Source organism: Cibotium barometz, chromosome 16 (assembly GCF_041138505.1).
Source record: "Cibotium barometz isolate CiBa-2024 chromosome 16, ASM4113850v1, whole genome shotgun sequence".
NCBI lineage: Eukaryota > Viridiplantae > Streptophyta > Polypodiopsida > Cyatheales > Cibotiaceae > Cibotium > Cibotium barometz.
Genome location: NC_141061.1, coordinates 39283711 through 39311020, shown reverse-complemented (window position 1 = coordinate 39311020; position 27310 = coordinate 39283711). Strand labels below are relative to the sequence as shown.

At 44.4% G+C, this 27310-nt stretch overlaps 2 protein-coding genes across 2 annotated transcripts; both read right to left on the bottom strand.

Annotated features, from left to right (window-relative positions):
- Positions 1-3297: 3297 nt before the first annotated feature.
- LOC147630631 (proteasome subunit beta type-3) lies at positions 3298-26831 on the bottom strand. The gene is made up of 7 exons (XM_086810565.1): positions 26691-26831; positions 26413-26594; positions 26222-26329; positions 24853-24942; positions 24502-24586; positions 3790-3884; positions 3298-3653 (listed from the first exon to the last, which is right to left on the bottom strand). The coding sequence occupies exons 1-7, from the start codon at positions 26694-26696 to the stop codon at positions 3605-3607; spliced, it is 615 nt and encodes a 204-aa protein (XP_086666691.1). The 5' UTR covers positions 26697-26831; the 3' UTR covers positions 3298-3604.
- LOC147630632 (uncharacterized) lies at positions 6564-7994 on the bottom strand. The gene is made up of 3 exons (XM_086810563.1): positions 7466-7994; positions 7199-7360; positions 6564-7093 (listed from the first exon to the last, which is right to left on the bottom strand). The coding sequence occupies exons 1-3, from the start codon at positions 7766-7768 to the stop codon at positions 6671-6673; spliced, it is 888 nt and encodes a 295-aa protein (XP_086666689.1). The 5' UTR covers positions 7769-7994; the 3' UTR covers positions 6564-6670.
- Positions 26832-27310: the final 479 nt, after the last annotated feature.

Below are 27310 nucleotides of genomic sequence, written 5' to 3'. Positions count from 1 at the left end.
TGGTGAGGTTGGAAGGGTGGTCGTCTCCTGCAACAACCGAGAGCAAGGGGTGTACAAAGAGGGAGAAGGCTTTGGGGAAAATAGCCAGAGTCGTGCTGCAGAAACTTCAAGATACTGGTAAAAGAATTAGAAGCTATGAGATGGACATGCCAAGCTAGCAATTTGATCATGCGGACGGAAATACTAAAATTTTGTTTCCAAGCAATGTTTTGTTCGTGAAGAAGATGCAGGCTGCGCTTCAATATCCTGAGTTTTCCTCATAATCCAAGCTGTGCACCGGGCTGAATCTAAATGAGATGGATCTGTGAATGTATTGAGGTTGTCATGCAAATATATTGCTTCACAGAAGACATGTATATAGACAATATGATTGCTGCTTCTTCATCCTCTCTGGGATATTGACATGCTTACTTGAACTACTTGAAAACATTGAAATTCATCTTCTTCTTTTTTGGAAAAACCGATCCTTCTATTAGTTAATGAGAAGACGCCATAAGGCTACAAAGCTCACCTCACAAGGAGGGATAATAAATACAGTGAACACTGGAGCTCCACCCCCGTGGCTGGCCGCTCTCTGGGGGGGGCTACCTAGTAGTACATGCGGGAGGTGAGAAGAGCCAAACTGGAGGCCTGTAGTGAGTGCCAAGTGACATCCTCACCCCTCGCGGTGAGGAAAGGGCCAGGCTGCCAAGTGCGGAGTAACACCTTGCGGCGATCTCTCATGCGATCCGAGTCGCCCTAAAGTTTCCCCCAGTGTCCTCTCAAGATGTGAATGATGTCCACCAAGAGAGCCTGTATGACCTCCGCCGGTGGAGTCGCCTGGCGGTCTATGGCCTCCCTGCATCGGGCTCTCCATATGTGCCAAGCCGTCATGCTGCTGATCATCTCCCATCTGTGCCCGTCCCCCTCCTGGGAGAGAAGTCTGGCGTCGGAACCACCGCCATCGCCCTGTCAGAGACCTGGATGGTCACCCTGCCAGGGACGTCCTCGTATCCAAGGGCCGGGCCGCTGTCCGTGGCCCAAGCCACCGCACCCCACATCACCATCATCTCACCTGGCGAGCCTGCAAAAACCATCCTGAGAGCGCGCTACCAGACCTGTTGTGCCTGTGGGCAATCCCATAAGCAGTGCCGCTGCGACTCCTGTGCATGGCCGCACCGAGGGCAGGACGCTGGGTGTCTGCCAAAAGCTAGCCAAGCCCCCACAGCCAGTCCTCTATGCGCTGTAAGCCAGAGAAAAAGCGTCACCTTCCGAGGCCGGAAGCTGTCCCAAAGGCGCTGCCAGAAGTCCCTAAGGAAGGCAGGGGAGAGCCCCTGTCGCCGCCAATGGTCGGCCGCCGCCGGGGTGCCCGCTATCCTGTGCCTCTGGATCCGCCGCCCCAGCCTCGCTGTGTACTGAAAAAAGGGGGTGCCTGGGCTGGTAGGAGCCGAATAGGCATCTCGCCAAAGCCACTCGCCTGGATCCCACTGAAGGCGAATAAGAGGCCTGCTGTCCCAAGCCCATAATCTCCAAGAATAGTCCTCCCCTATTGAGGCCGGTGAGGGGTCTATATGCCACTGTCTCTGATGAAAGACGACCACCCGCACCCTCTGAAAGATACAACCCTGGAACTCATCCAAATCTAGTCAGGTCCTCTGAAGCTGGCCTCCCTCTCCCACCTCGAAGGTGAGTGGGGCGACTCTCTGCTGAGCCGCACACCGCTAGAAGGATCTCATGCCGAGTAAAGACGCCCATCCACTGTGGGGGTGGAGGGTCCTGTACTGGAGTCCGCCACTCCCGAGGGATGGCCGCCTCAATGTCCTGCCTCATCAACTCTCTGCCCCTCATCCCGCTGAGTCTCCTCTCCTGAACCTCTAGAGGCAGCTGCTGAAAACATATCCAGTCGTCTAAGGACTGGGCTGGGCCGGAGCTCAACGAGCCCACGACACATGAGATCGCGATCCAACCATATGACCACTGGGAAGTCGGATCAAGGGGTTCCAGATCAATGGTTGCCTCAAGCGCTCCTCATCGATGCCCGGGGGAGTCTGGAAGAGTGACGGCCTCAGATGCTCCCAAGCCCTCAGAAGGCTAGCTGCAAAACGCTCCTCGAAACCAAGGCCCACTCCTCTGGATCGCTGCTCTGTAAAGATCCACCTGATGCTGGGGGTCAAAGATCCACCTGATGCTGGGGGTCCATGGGGCCGCTAAGAGGAGGAGTGCGGCTGAGAATCCTGGAAACAAGAAACTCCTTCCACAGCTCAGCGCCTGGTAGGAGGCCACGAACCACCAACTTGCCAAGCAACGCTCGGCTCTGACAAATAGGATCAACAATGCCCAGGCCGCCTCTCTCCCTCGGCTGAGTGATCACAGCCCATGCCACCTTGGCCCTGGCGGGCCGCCCGTCTCGCCACCGGACCAAAGAAAGTTCCTAATGAGCCTCTGCACCTGGCCAATGCACGCCCGAGAGAAGGCCCAGCAAGAAGTGATGTACCACATGGTAGCAAGCAGAACCTGGTTGGCCACAACCACTCGGCCAGCCAGAGATAAACGAGCGGTACACTGAAATTCATCTTATCAAGTGAAGTTGTTAAAAAGATACACTACTAATTGATGATCATATTCCACAAGAGACTCGTAAGTTGCAAGAGGTTGAGACGACGTAGAAGCAACAGAAGGCAACTTTGGATCGGAAGTCAAAACAGCTTAGAAAAAAGACTGATAGGGAAGCCTTACTTGAATGGAATTTGTACCCTGTACTGGATGCTATGTGGGAATAATGCAAGCCATGATGTATACAGCACATCCGTGCTTGAAACATATGTTAATACAAAGATAATCCAATATACTAAAGAAAGAGACTGAAATATGAAAATTCACTAAAATGAAGTTTCAACTCCGCATCATGTGCTATCACATCCCTGCTCATAAAATCTGCCCCCCAAAGGGCATGTGCAGGTTTATGTAGAGTTGTCCACCCTTGTTATCACTTCATCAGGCAGTATTAAGGCTGAAACTAAAGAGCAATGTACTTGATTCTTCTCAATTCAGCAGAGAAGAGCAAGAACAAGAGATTATCTTTAAAAGAGAGATGATCTAATTAAAATATATATGCAAGAAGAGGACATGACCGGATCAAGGCCCGAGAGTTCTTTCCTCATGCTTTATTACCCCATACACAAGCAAAATCTGGGAGACTACAATACCACACACACACACACACACACACACACACACAAAGAAGAAGAAGAAGAGGTGCACTACACGTTTTCCAATGCAACTACACCCCAAATTGTATATAGCAGAAAAATAGCAGACTTGCAAAAAGATCATCAAGGATTGATATATAACTTCTACAGGTGAGAGCGTTCGACAGTAGGCAAGAAATAGCCTTCGTCAATGTCTTCAATCTATTCATACCAAATGTGTAGCATGTTTTTGCAGATTTTCACCCAGCTTTTCATATTAAGTCACATTTGTTATCAACACACCTAAACAATTATCCTCCTAGCTTAAAAATGAAGTGGCTTCAGACGACCTCGAAATCATGTAGTTTTACCACCACCTCTTTACCACGAGATAAAGTGCCCATCAGATTGCCATGGATGCATATCTTAAGCATTGCTCAGTCCATTCGTCCCTTCAGCGTTCGAGTGATAACTTGATCACCAGACCTGCAACTCAAGGAAGTCACAAGAACAAGCAATCAAATTCAAAAATACAAATCCCCGAAATAACAGACGTTGTGCCTCCAAAAGGAGGCATCATCAAAAATACTGAATAGTATGTAAGTTGATGTTGGTATCTTACACAACATGGACGATTCCTCCCCATCCACTTAAACAGTCTCTGTCTACTGATGACAATAACGCTTGTGATATAACTTCAAACAATTCCTCTGGTTCCTGTGTGAAAGTGTTATCCTCAAATCTTAAGATAGCAATTTTTATGCAAATCAGCACACAAATGGTTTTCTTCTCTAAATAGAAAACTTTTAACCAGCTTCTAATGCAAGAAAGGATCCAAAAAGGTGGTGCGCTCTGTTTTGAATAGATGCCAGTAATGACAAACAAAAAGGTGCCATTTGTGCTCATTTTGTAAACTACCTGTAGGCTGAAAGACCATGTGCAATGTACACTATCCCCAAAACTGTACTCCAAAAAAAACCCACCACATTTCCAAATGCCAGTAATAATTGCCAGAATGCAAGAGCAGCAGCTCCCAAGCTCAATCCAGCATGGTTCAATGCAGAAACTACAGGGTTTCTCACATTCTATATAGCTCATTGTTCAAATGTACAAGCCAAATGAGCCAAAGCCTGCATCAGTCAAAATATCAAATTTTTTATAACAGCCTTCCACGGTTCCTCCCATTAGTATATCTGGATTCTACGGTTGAGTTCATAAAAGCTTTGTTTTCTTAATACACACAAGAGGAGGGGGATGTGTGTGTGTGGTGGCCACGAGCAGGGCTTTGTTGGTGGGTTTTTTTTTTTTTTTTTGGGGGGGGGGGGGGGGGGGCGGCATTGAGGACCTTCAATGCCAAGTGACCCTGCCATCCCCTCAGGTTAGGAAGGGACCCAGGCTTAAAGTGCAAAGGAAGGCTGCTTGGCATTGCTGCATGCTCTCCAAATCACCCATTAGATGCTCTGAAACGAGGTTGTGAATGAGATCCATTGAAAGAAAGCACATGGTCTCCCTGGTAGGGTGACTATGGGCACTTAATTCATTAGTATAGCAAATTAACAACCATCAATACATTTTCTCCTGTGACCATAAGAAAAAGACTTGAAAACCATCAGATTAGTGAGAAGGTATGCATGGGACTTGCGTTGAGAAAATGCCCATAAAAGAAAGGAACTTGGATACTCTTTAACTAATAACAACACATTAAAGATGAACTATAATTAATAACCAAAAAAACAAAAGACAAAAGAGACTCCATTTGGGGTCAACTGGGAGACCCCACTCTATCAAAGAAAGCTTGTTGATTTGGTCAAGAATTTACAATCCATCCCTCCCACAAGAGTACCACCTCTTCAGCTGGTAATGCATATTTACATGAAGTCTCATGGATATGCTGATTTTGTTCAATATGTCCAAGAGCAAAGCCATCCACTGCTAAGCACACCATGAATGTAAAGGCCCAAGCCTTACGATATTTGAAGGATCCTGAAATCTCTACGAAACGAGACTTCAGATGAGTGCCAACAGGGTTATCCTATTGCACATTTATCTTTGGACACTAATAGAAATTGTCCTCCCTTCCCACATTTGAAGCATTTACCTTCAGCATGGTAACACTTGTTCTCTTTGTCAAAGAAGTATTTGGTACCCTTCTTTTTGGTATTATTATCGTCATGTTGCTCTATTCTAAACTTTGAAGCGAAACTTCTTGTGCTTCTTTCTAAACTGCCCATCCTCCTTGTCATGAAAAACCTTTGAGCCTCCTTTTAAATATTCAATTTTAATGGTAGAGTTGAGGTCATTGAAGTTCCAGATATATATTTGAGGTCCATGAAGTTCAAGATGTTGATGCCTAGCCCAAGGCCTATCATAAATTGTTTGCCTTGTTCATCTTCCTCTTTAATTCAATTTAATCATATTATGAAATTTGAGTCTTTATATAGATTTCTCAAAGTTTTGATGGAACTTGTTTAATTCTAACGAGACATTCTTTTGTACTCTTGAGACAAGTAGTATTCCAAAAGCCATTGTTAGAAGCCATCCGAAGTAGTGGCTGCTCATTTTGGCTTCTCATGCATTTCCCACCAAAGAGTAGTGTCACCTTCCAAATGAACAACAACGAATTTCAATTCTCGGCTTCGATGAACGAGCTACCTTTGAAAAAGGTTATTGAAGAGTCTCAACCAAGAAAGGATCTTCTTGGTTCCCTTGAAGCCAAAGAATTTGTTCAACTTACTAGTTTATAAAGAAATCTACTGCTTTCATGAGCCATTTCAGAATTGAGGAGGAGAAAAGGAGAAAAGCGGAGAGGAGGAAGGGTTGGTTCTAGCTTCCTTAAGCTTATTGAAAGCCTCTATCAACTTGTCCCCAACGGAAGGTACGCTTCTTCTTTGTCAAATCATGTAAAGGTGATGCATGTAGACATCTATGTCATGGCAATGATGGGTGAACTCCAGCAGGACCAATCGGGGCACTTTTTACCCTCCATAAGAGGGGTTTTTTCCCCGTGCACTATAGGTGTAAACCAACCCTTATTTCATTGTTTCTAACGCTCGTCCACTCCAGACTAGACGTCGCAGGCCCGCGACTATCCTGTGCAAGGTGGTAAGGTACGTAGTGTACGGTACGCTATCAGTACGTACGGAACGTACTTCTATACGGAACAAATTTTAAGGTACGTAAACAGTACGTACCATTTGTAAACAGTCCTAGAAACCTGAATATTTTGTAGACATAGCAACCAAAATACTTAAAATAAAGAGACTGAACCTCATTACTTAAAGTTTAAATCAATTATCAGTTACCAAGCCCATTACACAATACCTCATGTTAACATTAAACAGTCATAGTGATATAAGCAAGAACCATGAAAGTCATAGATAATAAAAGAGAGTACAAATATCATGTCTACAGCTGCCAGCACATGTCCTGGTCCACAAGTGCAAAAAGCAAAACAATGAAACACTACACAGTTGTCTAGACTCTAGAGTCTAGACACAAGAGTCTCAAATCTCATCATCAGATGAAGATGATGAGTCTTCTGAAGAGAGCATGCCTCCATCATTGATACCATTGCCCTCTTCATCGAACTCTGGCTCAGTAGCAACAAGCTCCAGTGCATCCTCATCATGTGCCTCGGGAATCTGAGTGTGAATGAGTTCGACAGCCTCATTTGCACGCCTCTGCTGGGTGCGACGAACTGGAAGCTTTCCCCTGCGAATGCTCTCTCGTCTCGCAGAGCCTGGATCTGGAGCTGCCGGGCGTAGAGGAATGCTGAGAGATCGTGCACGTGAGCGGGTCACACAACGATCCACGCTCTCAAGCTCTCTATGTAAAGCTCTCAAAATCTCCTCTTGCTCATCTCTAATCTGCCGATCCACAAGCTCCGGGCTGGGTTCATCTACCATTTTGAGTAGTGTTGGATCAACCTGTTTAAACATGCCACAAATTGCATATTGGACAATGGACATCCATTGAACTACAAAAAAATTTCTACTTCTAAGTTCTTATTGAGTCCAAATTTCAATGTATACCTGCTTCGGTGACCCCAAAGCATGGTAGCTTCGCACGAGCCTCATGTTAGCTCTGCAATACACCAACTTCTCTAATTGAGAAGTACTAAGGCGATTCCGAATCTTAGTGTGTATAAGGGAGTATGAGCTCCAGTTCCGCTCACATGCTCCAGCCGAGCAATCCTGTGCAAAAATGAGTGCAATGCGAGCAAATTTGTAAATCTTTCAATGCTAAAACATCAATCTTCATTTACGAAGATTATACTTTAGAGATTAATTACAAGTTACCTGAGATAGAACACGAAGAGCAACTCGTGAAAGGTTTGGAAGACCAACCCTTCCATAAGAGTGCCACCATGTCAAAGGGAATTTCATGGCTTCCTTCCTCAATGACACAGGTCTCGCAAATGAAGCACCAATACCACTCATGTAAGTGGTGAACTCTCTATCAATCTGAAGTTGCTCCTCCTCTGAGAACATCCTTCCCACATACTCTGACTGCTTCATGCTCAAAGCAGTATTATTCCATAGCTCTGGCGACCTGTAGAGAGGATGGAGCATGGCAGCCATCGCATGGATGGGACGGCTCATGAATGTTCACCGTTTGTCTACAATGTCCAGGATCTCACCTCGGCTGAAAATGAGAGATTGAACATACATGTCTTAGGTTATAGTGCTAAGAGAATCGAGAATCGAGAAGTCATAAAAATCAAAGAAAGAGGAAGAAATTAGAACTATTGCTTACCGTTGAGCAGTCATCATGGAGCACTGAGCAACATGGTCTTTCATTTGCATAAACAAATGAAAGACCAGCCCCAAAGTTGAGCCCTCCATGTCTGTAATCGGAGAAGGACATACACGGGCTTAAGTGCAACTGAAAGGCTATGAACTTGCTGCCAAAAATCATCATCCAGGATCCGCCTCTGCAAGTATTTTGTACGCTCATCCTCTGAATTATGCATCTGTTGCCACCTTGGATCCACAACTGTTGATGATAGTGAATCTCTTATCTTGTAGAGCCTATCCAAGACCAAGAACATGTAGGCAAACCTGGTCTTGGATGGTCTCACCATATCCAAAGGGCTATGGCTCGGAAAGATGGCAAGAGCCTGATGCTTCTTGCGGAAGAAGGTGGTGATCTTTACAGCATCTGCAACAATGGGCTGCACCCAAACAAGCTTCCCAATGTCTTCCATAAGTAAATCAAGACAATGGGCAGCACATGGAGTCCACACTATATGTGGAAACTCTGCCTCGACCATTTGACCCATTGCCTTGCAGTTAGAGGCGTTGTCGGTCACCACCTGCACAACATTGTCCTCCCCAACCTCAAGGATAGCCTGTCGAATGTGGCCATAAATGAACTCCCCTGTGATCCTGTCGCCTGCTCTCCCTCCATCCACGGCACACAAGAAATAGGTGCCCAAGCAAGATGACACAAGGATATTGATTATGTGCCTCTTGCGAATGTCTGCCCACCCATCTGAAATAATAGTGCATCCAAACTCCTGCCAACCTGCTTTCACAGGTGTGAGCGCCTTGTCTATCAAGGCCTTCTGCTCATCCAACATGGATGTACGCATCTTCGTATACTGAAGACCTGTCCATGTCTCAGTAGGCCCTACCTGCGCAATTGCTTTCACCATTCTTTTCCATTGGTCTGTCCTTAACACATTGAAGGATATATTACACTCAATAAGAGTGCGACAAATCTCCATTTCTGCCACCCTTTGCCGCTCTTTTACCCAAGCTTGTGATGAGATACAAGAACGCAGAGTGGATTGCTTTGATGCCTCCCCTGTACCTCTCGCATCTTGTGGCAGGAGGTCCTCATCATCAGCAATACGTGCCCTCTTCCTGCCTGTGGTGGATTGGGCTGAAGCCGAAAGACTTTCACCCTCATCTACTGTACCTGAACCTGTAACATCTCCAATAAAAGCATCATGGAGAGCATCTTGCGTACTTTCACCACCTCTAACACTGCTTGCACCACCCATTGCAGGACAATTCTCCGCAATCAATTGGTCCCTCACAGCTTGTGGTATTTTATCACATGGACCACATTGATTGGTGCACCCGATACCTGTCATGTGCTTGATGACGCGAGTTATGGTGCTAGTGTACTGCTCCCCGCAATACTTGCATGCCCATAGCCGAGTACCTGACCCTTGCTGAGAAGGGGTGTTAACAACCGTCAGGACATTGGTGTGGATTGCCCAGTTCGGGTTGGTCTTGCGCGGCATGATGAAGCCTGGGCGTGAGAGAGAGCGAAGAAGAGCGAAGAAGCTACTCTGCAGAGTTTTGCAGGTACACACGATTGTGCAAGTATTCACATGGACCCAAAATTTTTTCGCTTAATGCCCAAAATCTGGTCGCTTATCCGCAAGCGCATGGTCGCCACACACGTTTCGCCACGCCACGCCACTTTTTTTTATTTAAAAAAAACCGTACGGATCCGTACAGTACGGTACTGTACCGTACCGTACGACTGTACCGTACTGTACGGATCCGTACGTACGTACGGAATCAACCTTGATCCTGTGTATGTCTCCTTCTCAATCTCGACCTCTCTGGGTTCCAACGATGAGTAGCTTAAAGACTCCCACATGCATCCCTATGCTCGGTTCAGCTCTCTTTTGGGACAAGATGAAAATTTACAGAGGTGTTTTGGAGGCTCAAACGAATTACGATTTTGACGATTTTTAGCTTAGGAGACCCCGGAAGAGAGGAGCAACACAAGTGGAAAAGAATCCCCAAAAAAATATTTTATCAAGATGGGAGCTGCAATGGTAGTGCCGTCGGCTGAGTTGGGCGACGACGGGCGACAATGGACTGAACCACCACAAATTGAGTGACACAAGGTAGAAATACCCAAATCGAAAAATTGAAAAGGAGGATGGTTAATAAGACTACAAGACGCGGCTATGTTTACTATGTAAACCCCCATACGAGTTTCCTTTAGTCTAAACTACCCACAATGACCCTCTTATACATTATCTAACATGGTTAGATATGGTATAGAAATCACTTACAAATGACACACAAAACAGGCATAAAAACCCCAAAATTGACCAAAATCGACATCTCTAAAATCTCTAAATTTGTGACCAAAATTACTCTTTTATGTCCTCCAAGTATTTCCCACTTATAAACATTAAATACAGATGCTATAAATCAGCAAGTCAACTGGACCCAAAAATACGTACACATTAGTACGTTACAGTATCGGCATCGAAATACATTAACCGAGCTTGTAGAAATTACAAAAAATAATCTCTATCCCTACTCCTTTCTATACTTTTGCAAATCTTCAGAGAGCTACTTAAAGTGTTTCACATTGCCATCAGTAGTATACATACTAAAAATATTTTGAGGGTTTAACATCACTTGCATTCAATTGGGTACAAAGAGTACACTTGCAAGTAGTATGTCTCGTAACGATGTGTTTGGGATGCTTGCTGCCGATTTGACAAGACTAACTACGCATTGTGGGCTTATAAGACTAGTTGCCAAAGAGCTTTGGAAAATAATTACAGGAGATGAAGGATGTCCAATATCTGCAGTGCAGCAACCTGCTCCTGCTACTTCTACAAGAGATGTTACGTTCGCTTCAATCATACTAGCACCTATATCTCCTACTACAAATCAGAGACGATGAGATGCTAGAGATGAATAGTCGCTTCAATCTTACTCTACTACAGATCAAATGCCACGAGATGCTAGAGATGCACATGAGAATTCCCTCATTGTTCTCTCAGTGAAGAGGAGCACTATACCACATATCCGTTCATGTGTCACTGCTAAGTTAGCATGGGATGCCCTTGCATTACTATATCAAGTGCGCAACGAGGCTCGTGTAGCCTACCAGAAAAAGCAGCTCGACATGTTGTGTTTGGATGAGGGTGACTCTATGGATGCGTATCTCATGAAGATGAAAGACCTTCGAGAACAACTAGCCAACATTAATGAGCTTATTCCATACAGTTCACATGTCACTACCATTTCCTGACTCATATCAGGGCTTTACTACTACACTTCGGTTTCTCATGAAAGGCAATGCAAATGCCGTTTCTTTTGATGAGATCATGTCTTTGATCCTGCAAGAAGAGCAATCTCCGACGAATAGGTTGGGAATGAGGATTGGTGATCAGTCTTTTGCCGCTCAAGGCAAAGGTAAAGGGAAGGCATCCAGTGCCACTGGATACAAGCATAGTTCCAAACATACGCGCATGTTTCATGAGAAAAATGTTTGCAAACGTTTGCTAAAAACGCGAATGTTCGCAACGTTTCATAGGTGTAGGTTTTTTTTTTGTCCCCCAATGTTGGGATTTGTCAGGCATCGTGTACTTTTGGTACTTTCTCTCAACTTTTCGTTTTTTGAAGCTGCACCGTTTGCCCTCGTCTGCAACCGCCGACCACTTGTCAAGCTAGCCGCCTCTCGAATCTCACTTGATACGCCTGTTGTACGGTCCATACGGCCTGTAGTGCCCTGTCCACCTGGTCCCATTGGCTGGGTGGCTAGTCTAGAGTCTAGACTCTGCATAATGGGCCATGGACCCATGGCTGCTCATGCTACACTGTGCAAGCTGCATCTTGCCATTGCCCAAGGCCCCAGCCCCCAATGCATTATGCCATAGACTCTAGAGCCCCCAAAGTTCAATGCCTCGCACCTACAACTTGGCTCAGGCAGCCTGCACGAAATTTGGGGCTTTTGCATTTTTTCCTATATTTTTAAAAAATTGGGACTGTAAGTGGACATTGGACCTGCAAAAATTGGGGCTTTCGAGAAATTTTAAAAATTTGGGACTGGAAGTGGACACTGGACTATCCAATGTTCACTTCCAGTTCCAATTTTTTAAAATTTCTCGAAAGCCCTAATTTTTGCAGGTCCAATGTAAAAGCATAAATTAAAAATGCAAAAGCCCCAAATTTCTCAAATTATTTGAAGACCAATAATCAATTTTTGCAAATTTCTATTGGACATTGGGAATTGGGGGAATCGCCTGCAATTGGGACTTAGGACCCGTCACCCTGGTCCTTGATGCGAGAGTTTTGGGGCTTTTGTAAAAATTGCAGATTTGGGATTTTGCCCAAATGTGGCGCTTGGTATTTAAATTTTTTTTTCCCAAGTTTGGACTCCAGAGATACATAAACATTAAAATGGGAAGACCTAAAGGCCTCGAATGGGAGCATGTGACTATTGTAAAATTAAATGGCAAGGGTATGTATGGCTGCAAATGCAAGTACTGTGGGCATGAGTGGAATGGAGGGCCATTGGGCATAAGGGCTCATATCTTATGTATTACTTGCCATGGTGTTGGCAAATGTCCTAGTGCTCCCCAAGCTGCAAAGGATGCATGTAGGAGATTGCATGTGGGGCTTGGGCTTGACTCCTTCAGGAGCAAAGAGTGATATTGATGCCAGTGTTGCAGACTTGGGTGACACAGGTGGCTCCTCCTTTATTGGCGATGGTGCAAGGACTAAAACCAAGAGACAGAAAGTCTCTAAGAGTAGTCAAATGCAGGGAAACTTGGCAAATGCATGGCAGTTGCAAGCACGAAAGAATGCAACTATGGCTGTCATGAGGTTTTTTTATGCAGAGGACATCCCACACTTTAAGGTGAAAAGCCCTTACTTTCTTAATATGATAAGGGCCATTGGAGATGTGGGATCCAGCTTCAAGCCACCAACTTATGAGGCACTTCGTGTCAAAGAATTACAAGATGAAGTCAAATGTGTGGACAGATTTGATGGGGGTGCGGGATAAGTGCAAGAAGTATGGTTGCTCTATTGCGTGTGATGGCTGGTCGGACACTAAGCGAAGGCCTATTATCAATGTACTTGCCTCTTCCATCCATGCCACAGTGTTCTTGAAGACTGTGTACACTAGTGGCCAATACAAGTCATGGGAGTACATATTTGGCATCTTGAAAGATGTCATCCTTGAGGTTGGGCCTACAAATGTTGTGCAGGTATGCATGGACAATGCCTCCAATAATCAATTGTGTGCGTACGGGAGAGCTTGTAGAGCAAGAGTGGCCAAGCATTTTTTAAACTCGTTGCACATGCCATTGCTTGGACTTGTTATTTGAGGACATTGGCCTGTTGGATTGGATTGCTCCAATCTTGTAGAAAGGCAAGAAGATTGTGAGTTTCATCACAAGAAAGCAGAAGGCACTGGCTATGTTTAGAAAGCATAGTACGAAGGAGCTCCTTAAGCCAGCTCAAACACGGTTTGCATACATGTTTATAGTGATGGTAAATCTGTTAGATGACACGGTCTACAATGGGTTGAGAAGGTTGGTGGTCATAGCAACCAGGTACGGGACGGGACGTATAATACGGCAAAGTATAATACGCGTATTATACGTCTTTTTCGCGGGGCCAAAATAAAAAATGCCATTTTTTTTAAAATAAAAAACACTAGTTTAATTACATTTGGTCGAGACATGTCACATACATGTTTAAAGTTGAAACTTGAAGTGTTGAACTTTAAGACTCAAGACTGGAGTTATAACGTATGAACTTATGAACGTTTAAACTTTAAACTTTAATTTTGAAAGACAAGGAGAGACTTGAGTTATGAATCATTATCATGCTTAAAGAGATTAGAGAATACAAGATAATCATGAAATGTACTGAGTACTCATGAATCTAAAATCACAAAATGGGAATCTTGAATCCTAAATCCTAACATAAATAAGGACGAAGCCGCAACATAATAACAATGAACATATGTCATACATAAAAATGAGCCACTAGTCTGTAGATACTGGAATGTGGCATACAAAATGTGACTCATGAGTCATTCATCAGAGTCAAGACTCGGACTCTGAGCTAGAATCATCCCCACCATGGTCACGGTCATGCTCATCCTCCTCACTAACACTCCAATCACTAATGCTGGCCTCTCCCTCTAGCTCGGGCTCTGCCCCTGCCCTTGCCCCTGCCCCTGCCCCTGCCTATGGTGCCGGTCCTCGTGCGAGTCTGATGTGCAAAAGAGGCTCTCTCTGCTGCAAGGAAAGCCCACACTTCATCTTCTTCGTCACGAGGGTGCACTAGCTCCTCCATGCGAATCTCAACCTTGAAAGTGTCGGGATTGATCTCATTGATTGCTTTCATTTTTTCCCTCTTTCGAAGAAGCTTCAGATTGGAATTGACAAAGACAAGACGCTTTAATTGTGCAGGCAACAAGCAATTTCTTTTCTTTGTGTGTATGGCCGCAAACAAGCTCCAATTTCTCTCACAAGCGCCGGAGGAGCAATCTTGTGAGAGAACCCTCATAGCAATGCGCTGTAGCTCGGCACAGTCACCACCATACTTCTCCCACCAACTGACAGGTTTAAGCTGGGCATCTCGAAGACTAGCTCGTGGTGAGCCAAAATCAACATCATGCATGTCGCGAAACCGAAGAAGCTGGGTCTCGAGAAGATCTTGCGTTATTGGGTCTCTCTCCACTTTGGTGGTGTACTCTCTCCATCCCACATTTAGCTCGCGATCATGTCTTTGAGCATCTTGTCTCCAAAGTGGATGCGAGATGTGGCTACCAGCATGAATTGGACGATGAAACCAATCCCATCGTGTTTGCCATATCTCCTTGATTTCATCCATCCTTTTGACATAGAAGTTTAGAACAAAAGACAATAAATTAGAATCTAGAATACATTATAAGAAAAAAGACTCAAGAGTCAAAAGCAAAGAACGACTTACATCCTACAACTTGCAAGTAGCATACCTATCATCATCAAAGAGGTTGCTTGCATTGAAGGCCGCGCCCACCTTCTCCATGAACTCGTAGATGAGGCCCATGGTGCATCCCTCCGAGTCGCCAAGGCGTAGTGCTGCGATCAATGGCTCCATGAATGCTACAATGCACTCCGCATCATGCCAAAAGACTGCCTCATAGATGAGATCCTCAAATCTTTTGCCCTTTTCGGTGCGGCTACCATCCCATGAAATCCATCTGTCATCCGTAATCATACGCCGCAAACCACGTCGACATTTTACCAATTTTTGGAGGACAATGAAGAGGTAGGCAAAGCGGATACTTGAAGGCTTTGCGAGCTCCGTCTCACAATTTGCCCAATAGATACCAAGAGCTCGTTGCTTTCTTGTCACATAGTTTACCATAAACTCAGCCTTCTTCACCACATCCGCCACCCATGGTATGGCTCCCACATCTTCAATTAGAAGATCAATCGAATGCGAAGCACAAGGAACCCAACTGATTTGTGGATAGTCTCTCTCCACTAGTGCGCCCGCAGCCTTGCAATTGGATGCATTATTTGTGACTACCGCAACCACATTCTCGCTTCCCACTTGTTCTATTGCTGCCTTTAGATGCCCATAGATAAATTCAGCTGTATGTGCCTCCCCGGAGCCATCTATGACAGTCAAGAACATGGTGCCGAGACAACAAGAGACAAGGATATTTAAGAGAGGGCGGCGTTTGGTGTCCGACCACCCATCACACATAGTAGTACACCCATACCTTGCCCATGCCGCCCGTATTGGTGCTAGCTCCTTCTCAATGTCCATGACCTCTGCCTTCAATTCTTTGGTGCAAAGAATCTCATATGATGGAGGCTTGAATGTGGGCCCCGCATCTGCCACCGCACTAAGCATGTGTAGAAAAGCCGGTTCGCGAGCATGGTCAAAGGGCACATTGCACTCGAAGAAGTATTGCCGAACTCTTCGTCTTACATTCTCATGCTTGATTTTGGCCCAACTTTGTTGAAGAGACTTCTTTGGCACATTTGGAGGTGGAGGGCTTGGGGTGAAAGATGGATGCGCACCATCGCTGTGTGGATGAAAAGAGGCTAGAGCTCGAGAAGAACCGGCAACTGATGATGCGGGAACATCCTGTTGTGGTGAAGTCTGGGAGGAATCTATGATGGAAGGTGCCGTACCTTGAACCTCAACTCAGGCTCTCTTTCTGGCACGAACAACACTTGGATCTTCACCCAATTTCTGAATGACATCGTCGGGAATGTCGCTGGGACACACATCAACTCCCTGGCCAGTAATGTGGAGAAGGTGAGCTCTAACACGCGGTGCACTGCCGATGTAGACAATGTTGCAATGCTTGCACCGCCAATTTTTGCCGGCCTTGTTCTCGATCACTTCATCCCATACCGCTAATTTCTTTCTCCCCATGTTGCGTCTCACACGAGTGCCGCCGCCTGCGTAGCCTGTAGGTAGTAATAAGTATGCGTGTGTGAGTGTGTGTGCAGATAGTATGTAATATGTATTGAGACGAGAGAGAGAGAGAGAGAGAGAGAGAGAGAGAGAGAGAGAGAGTTATGTTGCTGCCTTGGGAGCCTGAGCAAGGGTGGGTGGGGAAAGGGGCGCGAACGACCAGAGATGAGAGAGAATACCATACCAGCGGCCAGCACAGCGAGGAAGCGAACAGCGAACGAAGGGGGAAAGGGGGAGCGGCGAGCACGGGCGAACGAGCGGAGATGAGAGAGAGAGAGAGAGAGTACCGTACCTGGTACCGTACCGAAGAAGGGGGGCGACCAGCACAGCGAGGAAGCGAACATGTGAGATTGGAACTTGGGCGTGCAGGTTCGGGAAGCAACAGAGCGCACCAGAGCGCACGCGGATCCCAAAAAAGCCCAGGCATAACGTTAAACGTTAGCCTGGCAAATTTTTTAATTTAAAAAAAAAACCTCACGTTTTTTTTCAAAAGGACGTTTTTAATCCAAAAAAACGTCCCGTCGAGTATTTTTTATAAAATACGCGTTTTATAGCTGCTATGTTGGTGGTTAGTGATGAGTGGGTCTCATGGAAGACTTCATGCACATTACTTGCCAAGGAAGTGACCAATATCATCTTGGGAAACTCTTTTTGGCAACATGCCAAATTGATTGCGAAGATATGTGCACCCATCTTAAAGATTCTTCGAACAGCTGACAGGGAAGGTGCAACCATGGGGCTTATTTACAAGCTCACAGATCGCATGGTGGAGAAGATTCAAAGTTTAGATGGTGTTGATGCAAACAAGCTTTGCCGAAGTCGAGTTTGTGTAGATCGATGGGACATGCTCCATTCACCCTTGCATGCTTCAGATTTTGTGTTGCATCCCATTTGGAGAGACAAGGACCAAGAAGCTGATGGGGAGGTACAAAATGGATGGATGACTGTCATAGAGCGTTGGAGTGGGTACAATGTGGAAGAACAAAGAGTGCTTATAGATGAGTTGGATGCATATAGATATGAGGGGAGCTCCTTCGCTCGTGAAATTGCAAAGGAAGAGAAGAATACACCAAGCAATAAAATAGTGGGAGTCATTTGGAGCAAGTACACCAAAATTGCAGCAGCTTGCTCTTCGTGTGCTTTCTCAAGGGAGTTGTGCATCTCCATGTGAGAGGAATTGGAGCACTCTCTCTCTCATACACACAAAAAGAAGGAATAGGTTGAAGCCCTCCAACACAGAAAAGTTGGTTTACATACACACAAACCTAAGGCTCATTTCTAAAATCAAGGCAAGAGGGTTTGAGAAAATACTCTCGCCCTAGTACTTGTTCTGATTGTCTGTTCAATTCTAAAGTATTTGGCTTGCATGATCTTCTCCGAGTTTATGGAGAAGTGAATGGCCATAAGATTCACATTCTTCTAGACCCTGGTAGCTCACACAATTTTGTTAACTACAAACTTGTGCAGAAATTGAGTCTTGATACGACACCCAGCGATCATACCTATGAGGTACGCCTACCTGCGAGAAGGCAAGTATGGGATCGAAAGGTGGAGATGCTTCCAATCCAGATTCAGGACTACAAAGATACTCTGGAATGCTATGTAATGCACCTAGAGAATGTAGACTTGTTATTAGGGATTGAGTGGTTTAAGACTCTTGAAGTCCAGATAGATTGGTCTAGTCATATTTTTTCTTTTCAGCAAAGGGACACCCAGTATAGTATTTTAGGTGATTGTATTCATCCCTCTCAAGGACCTCTTGTAAATACAATTGATTTTGAAAATATAATGGATTCATCTTTATATACCGCTTTCCATTGTGTATTGATTCCACTTTCTTCATTTCTCATACCTTCCATGGATGTCAATGAATTAAGTGTGTTTGAAAGCAAAGAATTACAGAAGATGCTTGATTCATTTCAAGATGTATTTCCTAAGGAACTGCCATCGGGTTTACCACCTGAACGGGCGGTAGATCATCGTATTGACTTGATCCCTGGTGCTCATCCTGTCAGTATTCCACCTTACAGGATGAGTCAAGCCGAGGAAGATGAGTTGGCTAAACAACTCGAAGATTATTTTAAGGATGGGCCAGATCCGTCCAAGTAAATCACCTTGGGGTGTACCTGTGTTGCTTAGGAGAAAGAAGGACAATACCTGGAGAATGTGTATAGATTACAAGAGATTGAACAAGCTGACCATTAAGAACCGTTATCCTCTCCCTAGATCAGATGACCTGATTGACCGGTTAGCAGGAATGAAATATTTCACGAAGATAGATTTACGTACTGGCTATCACCAGATACGTATTCATGAAAGGCATGTCGAAAGCACCGCCTTTCGGACTAAGTATGGCCATTACGAGTTACGTAAGTCAAATCAACCTATCACTTGGAATAACAATTTGGATATGGCCTTCATACTTTTGAAAGATAAAGTCAAGGAAGCACCTATCTTAGCATTACCTGATCCTAGTCGGCCTTATGTTCTTGAAACTGATGCCAGTGACTATGCTATCGGGGCTGCTCTATTTCAAGATGGTAGACCGGTTGCTTTTGAAAGTAAAAAGCTAGACGACACTCAATCTCGTTGGCCAACCCTTGAGAAGGAGCTTTATGCTGTGATTCATGCTCTCAAGGTTTAGAGACATTATTTATATAGCTCCAAGTTTGTGGAATTGACTGATCATCAGTCAATCAAGTATGTGTGTGATGCAGATAATTTGAGAGGAAGGAAAGCTCGCTGGGCGGAGTTAATGCAAGATTTTGATTTTGAGATCCGTTATCGGAAAGGGTCCATGAATAGTATTGCAAATGCGCTTAGTCGAATTCGAGAGGTGAATACTTTGTCGTTCACCGAGATTTCTACTAACTTATTTCAATTATTGAGAGGGCTTTGCAGGACTGATAATTAATTTGGTCCATTTTGGCAGAAGATCTAGGATGGGAGCTCATTGATTGACCAAGACTCGATGACTGAGCAGTCTACCATTAAGGCTGCAGGAGGCCAGTAGATGATTCGGAATGGTTTACTATTCCATAATGAGGAAATTTGTGTACCACAGATCCCGGACATTAGGCCCAAGATTCTTCTTAAGGAGTGCCTTCTGCTGGACACCCTAGGACGTTATTATTAGTGAAACACACTTTTTATTGGCCAAAGATGAAAGGGTATGTAGAAGATTATGTTCTCAAGTGTCAAATTTATCAGGCAAATAAAGCTGAACGCTTTAGACAGGCTGGGTTGTTGCATCCTTTGCAAATCCCAGGTAATAAATGGGAGTATTTCCATGGATTTATTACCGGATTACCAAGAACACATCAAGGCCACGATTCTATTTGGGTTGTGGTAGATCGCTTGACAAAAATGGCTAGATTTTTACCGACCCGGAAGACTATTATAGCTACGCAATTAGCTCAACAGTTTATCGAGCAATTGTTTAGACTGTACGGGTTACCGCAGGACATAGTCAGTGATAGGGACTCTAAGTTTACGAGGAAACTTGTTTTTGAGAAGTTGGAAACAACTTTGAATTTGAGTTCCTCCGATCATCCTCAATCAGATGGCCAGACTGAAAGAGTGAATCAGATTTTGGAGGATATGCTTCGAGCATATGTATCCAAAAGACAGAGTTCATGGGAGGATTATTTTCCTATGTTAGAATTTGCATATAACAGTACTAAGCATACGAGTACAAGGTTTAGTCCTTTCATGCTTATCTATGGTTTTCAACCTAGATCACCTGTTACAATAGGATTCTCAGGACTTCAGCATGATGCAGCACGTAATTTTTTGCAAGATATGCAAGAAATGTTACAAGTTGCGAAGGAATCTATTAGAAGTGCTCAAGACCGAGACAAGTTTTATTCTTATAGACATCGTTCACCCAGAGAGTTCTCTGAAGGAACGATGGTGTATTTGCGAGTTCTGAAAGATTCCGAGACTTTACGGACAGGTCGATCTCCGAAATTATCCCCTAGATACTGTGGACCATTTCATGTTACACGACGGATTGGCTCAGTTGCATATGAATTGGATTTGCCTTCTCATGTGAAAGTTCATCCTGTATTTCATGTCAGTAGACTTAAGGAAGTACTGGGTGGAACAGATCAGTTAGTTACTCCTCAAGAAATTATAGATGTCAAGAACATGACATTTGTTCCGCACGAACCTAAAAAGATTCTTGGATTTCGTGAAAGAAGATTGCGTAATACGCTTATCACGGAATACAAGATCAAGTGGAAGGATCGTGTTGAGGAGGACGCTACATGGGAGACATTAACTACTCTTCAGAGAGATTACCCTGGCTTTTTAGTGAGCTCAGGAGTGAGCTCTTAGAGGAAGGGAAGTATGTCATGTGCACAGTGTGTATCTACCGTGTGCTACACGCACGCAAGACTAGTTTCGAGGCTTGGGGAAGCTTGGAGCTAGGCAGGCTGATTGACGAGCTGAGTTAGGGATAAACTAACGGGCAGGCACCCAAGTATGGACGGACGGACGCCCAAGTGTGGATGCCCGATGACCGGCCAAGAGCCTATAAAAGGGTGGCCAAGGTTAGTTATTGGGATATAGAGAGTCTCGCGAGTTTGTGAGAGCTCTATGGTCTTGGAGCCTGGATCTAGTGCAGACGTGCACCTGCTTTATGCAGCCAAGGCCGGCAACAATCTCGAGGCCCGCGAGGGCAGCTTCGTGGCGGTATGGGCGAGGAGGAGATTGGTCGATACGTCAACCTAGTTAGCTCAGTTCATGGCTCGGTGGGGACAGCCAAGACTGTGGGCTTGCCCACAGCTGTCATGGTTCTGCACCCCCTTGTTTGTTTGTTCATTTGTTTGCAGGATTCGAGTCTCGTACCAAGAACGATCACGAGGAGATCCGTGGGGATTTGACACACCACGCCGAGAAATAGAAAACTGATTGACCGTGCACACGGATGTAGAGCATCCACTAGATCTAAGCCCACGCATCATGTCCCCAACATACCAGATTTCAGTCTAGCAACACTTGGCGTAGACATAGTCCCCTGCCAACAAGGTGTCAGACCACATGACCCTTAGCGTAGACATAAGTCCCCTTCCAACCAGGTGTAAGTCCACATGACTCTTGGCATCGACATGAGTCCCCTGCCAACCAAGTGTCATGTCCACTCTACCACTTGCACTCCATGTTGGTACTCTGGCCACACACCTTGGAGGAGAGGTGGGCTCGAGTGTGTAACATACAATAAGAATCACTCACATACATAAATATCCTAGTGCTCCATAAACATTTCTGCTACACAGTTTATAGGCATTTCGACCAGTGAGATAACTCCAGAGAAAATCCTTGATCCATAAAATAACATGTTTCATAAATCCATCATATCCCAATAAAGGGAACCATAGAACTCTAAATATATATGATATCGTTGAAGTATTTCTACAGCCTATGTACTCGCTGAATTTTATGGTTGCCTCGTGTTGGGCTATGTTATGGCATTTATGGATAATCCGGCATCTCCCGTGGGGAGAGGAAGGCTCTCAAAGCTTGTACAAGATATTTTCTCCTTGGGTAATAAAATACTCGGGAAGGGGGAGGGGGGGAGGTTTCCAGCAGTGTCAATTGTGCATACAGTTTTGTGGATTAATTGGCATATGTTTAAGGTTGTGGCCAATTTCAATGTTTAATTACATTAATAGTCAACTGTTTTACAAAACCCTCGGGCTCTCCGAAAGTTGCAATTGAAATAAAGATTAGAGCAAAACCAAATCATGGGACAGTGGGCTAGGTCACCTCCCAACCACGATTGACCTCCACCGGTCTCCCCCAAGCCAAGGGTCAAGCTCCGGCACAATCCCACATGTCCATGACACGCCAACCTATATGATTAAGTGGTGCATCTAATTAAGCCTATTTTATCCTAGCCAAGTATCAACCCGCTAATCCCTAATCCCGAGGCCCTCCTAACCCGTTGGATTAGATCCCTAATCCATAGATTAGTATCCAAGTACATAGCATAATCAACTACAAGGTAGGGGAAAAAAAAGAAGATAAAGGATTGGAAATGATTGAAGGCTTGTTGCTTGTTATTACAATAGATCTATGATTGATGAAACGGTTTGGTTTGTCACTAATATGGTGAAGCTAATATGTTATAACAGTTTTGAGTGGGAAAATTGATAGGTACATTGTTTCACTTAAACAGTGAATTTGAACACGTGTCAATATTATTTATTTCCACGAATGTTGTTGAGGGATTGCATGCAACTTTATATACCTTGACATAACATTATAGAGTCCGCAAACTTGTGTGTGATGGATTTGTAGAACGTATATGGGCATATCTTGGTGGTATGGGACGCTAGGATCTACCACGTGTTTGTTTTTTTGGCCCTTTTTGAGGGAGATGTTTTAGCCTCTGATGTGGCAAATGTCCAAGACTATGTGATAATTAAGTGTTAACTAGCGGGGGTTATACTAGTTCTACCCAAGCCAAGTGGAGCACTTGATGCAATTTCACATCACGATTATCCTGACATAGTGTTTGAGAGAACCTTCAAGTTTTTTGGACACTTTACTCAATCAGTGACTGCCTTGAGTTCCTACTCATGATGATTGTCCTCCGTCTGTCACACAACAAAGAAATTTTGGTAGAATGTTGAATGCATTCGGCACCAACTCTGGTAGCCCAGATTTCTCTGAGACTAGAACTTGAAGGTATATATCTAGGAGCAGCCAACCATGTTGTAGAGTCCTTGCATCAATGTGCATCGACAAATATTGGCTCACATTAGAGGTTTTAATCACTAGTGTTCTCGTTTGAACTCAAACATGATATGTTTTATCAATAGTGTTCTGTTTTGAACACGGCTGTTTTGAACATGATCTTGATATGCGTATTCTCTGATATTACTCATGATGAGAGTGCTGAGATATTTGATAGTTATATGAATCTCGCATAGGGAGCTAAACGTTGATCATTGTCAGATGGGCAAACAGAGAGGGTAAGTTAAGTTCTGGAAGATATGCTTCGTGCATACATCTCCAGGCAACCATATGTTTGGGAGAGAGACATCCCAATGGTCGAGTTTGCCTACACCAATACTAAGCATTCAACGATCACCTACAATTTTGTTAATGTTATTACAAAAAAAAGATCCCTAGTAAACAAGGGACCTCATGGTATTTAATTTTACACACTTCGAGGTTTCCTAGCGGATATGCTAGAGATACTGATCACTATAGGATTCTATCAGCACTGCTCAAGATAGAGCGCAGTTTCACGGTGTTAAGAATCATTCATCAACGCAGTTTTATGAGGGAATGCTTGTGTATTTGAGTGTATCCAAAAGTTTCGAGGCGTTGCAGGAGGGAATGGATCCCCTAGTTACGAAGAATTACCCAATCCTTGTGTGGATAGGTAATGTGAGCTACGACAATTGTTTTCGTGATTTCAGTTACCTGACTCCATGCGAGTCAGAGATTGAGAGGTTGTGTCGACTTCTCATGACCTTGATTTGGTTTATATTTTGTGTTTTGTGCCACGGAGATAGTCCTGTAAGAACGGCGGCTTGTGATTAAGTTGGTTCCTACATAAGTAGCTATGTTGAAAGATCGACATGTGTGAAACTTACTTTGGAGTCAGTTATCTAATGTGGTTGGACTTTTGCGCATCTCAAGATTGGTGCAGCAAGCTATGGTGGGAAAGTATGTTACATACGTGACGCTTACCACATAGTTAGTAGGGGGTTAGGGGACCCTGAGGATCAATGGAATAGGTTGTGATTACTTGGGGTTAAGGGTTATAAGTGTTATCCCATAACTTGTAGCTATTTATGAGTCAGTGACTATTTATAGATTGATTGAGGCTATATAAGTGGGGTGCGCCTATCATGTGGATGACCATATTGTTTTGTATCCTACCGGTGTGGTCGGATGGAAGGAGACCTATGCCTAGGCCTAGGACATGGTCCATGAAAGCCTTAGCTCAAGCCTCAAGGGGTGGTCTACGGATTTATACCTACGGTTCGGAGGTCAGCTACCATGCACCCCTTCTATTTGGTACTGATCTTGTTGCTTTCCCAAAGTCCACATCAAAAACGTAAAAAATGCTTGCATAACTGATTGAAAGGCATCAGATGGGAAAGTACCATATCAGGCTTGTACATGGACTCACAAGCACCATACAAAGATTCGCCTGCAGTACCACCAACCACAAAATCCTTTGCCAATTCTCTGCATCAAACACGCTAGTTGTGAGACTTCGATATGTAACACCTTGAAACCTGCACCAGGGCTGCTGTTCTACAAAGCATACCAAGCATAGGCAATGGGGGCAAAAAACAACACACATAACCATATATAGTTTAAAATAATAATAATCAGTTGTTAATCTCAACGCAATGTCATGCCTCAGTTAACTACACCAATGCGTTTAGAAAGTACCTTGCAACAAATTCAACAAACATCATCATCTCTTTTTGTAAGGAAAAAGGACTTACTTGGCACCAAGAGAGTCCATGGCACATATGAATGGTTTTCCATCTTCATCCAGTCCAGCAATTACAGGCTGACAAAAATATGGCCCAAACCTGCAAATTAAAGACAGTACATCTGCTCTCTCTCTCTCTCTCTCTCTCTCTCTCTCTCTCTCTCTCTCTCTCTCTCTCTCTCTCTCTGTGTGTGTCTGTGCTACTGTAGACCTTCACAGCTCCAGAGCTGCGCAGGCATCACGAACTACACAAAAAACAATTTTAAAAACCTTCTTTTTTTGAATAGTTTTAAGAGAAGGTTCACATGGGAAAGCAATAGATTGTGAAAATGCGAAAGCAGTTGAGCTTCCCAGCGGCTCTCGCATCACCAAGAAAACCCCCCGCCACCCGTTCAAATGAGCTAACCACTAATTTTCTGGAGTAAATCAAATGGGCTGAAAGAGCAGGTTCACAAACTCAAAGGTCAAGTTGCAACCTTGGAAAGCTATCCGAGACCAATGAAATCATGACCAAGGTGAGAGGAAGATCTTCCGGTAGCATGAGTGGTGAAGGAAAATTTGAAAGGACACATCATATCAGAAGGTGCTGTTTAATTATTTAATGGTCAAGAGTGTTTAGACAAAACCCAAGTGTATTTCAGTTTTTCTGCAGTCCTGCAGAACACAGGCATCCTAGGATCTCCCAACACAAACCCTTTTAAAATACTTCTGTTCAGCCTTGATACACAGGCCAACACTCAGCTAAGGAAAGAGGGAGATATATTCAAGTCAAGAATTAATATCTACATTGTACTCATTTCAACTTCACAATGAAGCAAATGCACCAAAGGGAAGGGATCCTTCAATGGGTTATTGGGACCCAATTTTGTGTCTAATAAACTCTCTCTCTCTCTCTCGCCAGTAAACACACCAAAGTAGCTCATCGCATGCCTTAGCAATGCATGTAGCATTGGTATCAGAGCAAAATGATGCTTCTGCATGTGACACTGCATGTACAACTTAAGGAAACTTGTGAGAAAGTCTCAGTACCTTCACTTCCTATCAATGAACTTCAAGGACACGGATGTTTTGATAAGCCTAAAAGCTCAAACAGAAAATTTTTTTAAAAAAAGGTATGGGTTTTCAAGATAATAATGCATTAAATGACCCTAACAGGTACAAGTTGCCTACTACACACAAACTCTAATTGTGACCCTGCCCTGTGCTCGAGACATTGCTCTGATCTCTTCATAAGGGGATTAGGGATTTGCGAAGGGAATAGGGTACGAGTTACTGACGCTCATTAGTTTTTTGCTACTAAAATTTTCTACCTTTCTGCTTCTGTACACTTGATCATCAATGCATCAGCAAGAGCATGAGAGGATGTTTGAGAGCCTTACCTTTTCTCGTACAGGATAGATGACACGAGGTTTGCAAAGGTTTCTGGTCTCATGTTTCTCTCCTCCCGCAGCTGATAAAGCTTGTGGCGAAACTGCAAACGCTGGTGCCTGCCGACACAAAGCTCGAGCTTAGAAACTCTGGTACAAACAAGAGAGGGCCCCTGTTTTCTGAAACAAAGATGAAGCCTTACAGTGTCTGCACGTCTGTGACGAGACCCGAAAGCCCGATGTAGAGCTTGTCGTGTATTCTGAAAACCCGCTGGAAATCCGTGGCTACCGTCTGCAGTTGAACCCCCAAGCGACGATCGCTGGCGATGGCAAAACAGTTCTTTCCAACCATGGCCACAACCGCACTCCCGTTGTACTCAAAGATCTGCAGAAACAAGAAGTTCGATCAAACATGGAGAGAGAGATAGACACACACAGACACAAAGAGAGAGAGAGAGAGAGGGAGAGAGGGAGTTCTTACAGACATATCGTTGAAACAGCTTTGAAGTGCTCAGCAAGCCGTCTCATGGAAGCAGAATAACTACGTGTGGTTTTACATAAGGGCAGGGCTTTTCACATCTTCGGCCGACGGTCTGAAAACACACGTAGATGCACTAGGGCTGCCTTTGTGTAAAAAGGTAGGAAAGTAATATTGGTTTAGAGGATCTTGAGCAAGAAGCTTTTGGAAAATTTTCTATTTCCTATCCTCTAGTTCATCCCACCTTGACTTAGGGACTAGTAGGTTTTATTTTTTGTTTTTTATACTCCTCATATTAAATGTCGTAAACGAAAGGTTATTTAGCCATGCTAAGTACGACTCAAAATGAGGGGGTCACTTGCATGACGGGTGTATTTTTTGGTGAGCATTTTCGAACGAGCGCTTTCTGGTTTTGAGGTGAGCGGTTTTTCTCTCTACTCTTATTGTCTCTGTCTACTCTTTCTCTCTCTACTGTCTCGCTCTTCTCTCCCTCACATGCTCTCTCTATTGTCTCGCTCTTTAGAAAGACAGCAGGCAACGTTGGAACTTCTAATATTATCCAATACATTCCAAGACTTCTGGACACATACGAGATATTGAGCACTAGACACCATGGGCCACTA

Bases quoted from the DNA above. Each gene is read 5' to 3' on its own strand.
- LOC147630632 (XM_086810563.1), bottom strand. From the start codon at position 7,768: ATGAGCCGTCCCATCCATGCGATGGCTGCCATGCTCCATCCTCTCTAC. The intron at 7,361-7,465 runs GTAACTTGTAAT...ATTTTTGCACAG, and splicing joins CTCTTCGTGTTCTATCTCAG to GATTGCTCGGCTGGAGCATG. The intron at 7,094-7,198 runs GTATACATTGAA...ATGTTTAAACAG, and splicing joins CTTTGGGGTCACCGAAGCAG to GTTGATCCAACACTACTCAA.
- LOC147630631 (XM_086810565.1), bottom strand. The intron at 26,330-26,412 runs GTAAGGCTTCAT...TTGTGTCGGCAG, and splicing joins GTCACAGACGTGCAGACACT to GCACCAGCGTTTGCAGTTTC. The intron at 3,654-3,789 runs GTAAGATACCAA...CTTGAGTTGCAG, and splicing joins GGAGGAATCGTCCATGTTGT to GTCTGGTGATCAAGTTATCA.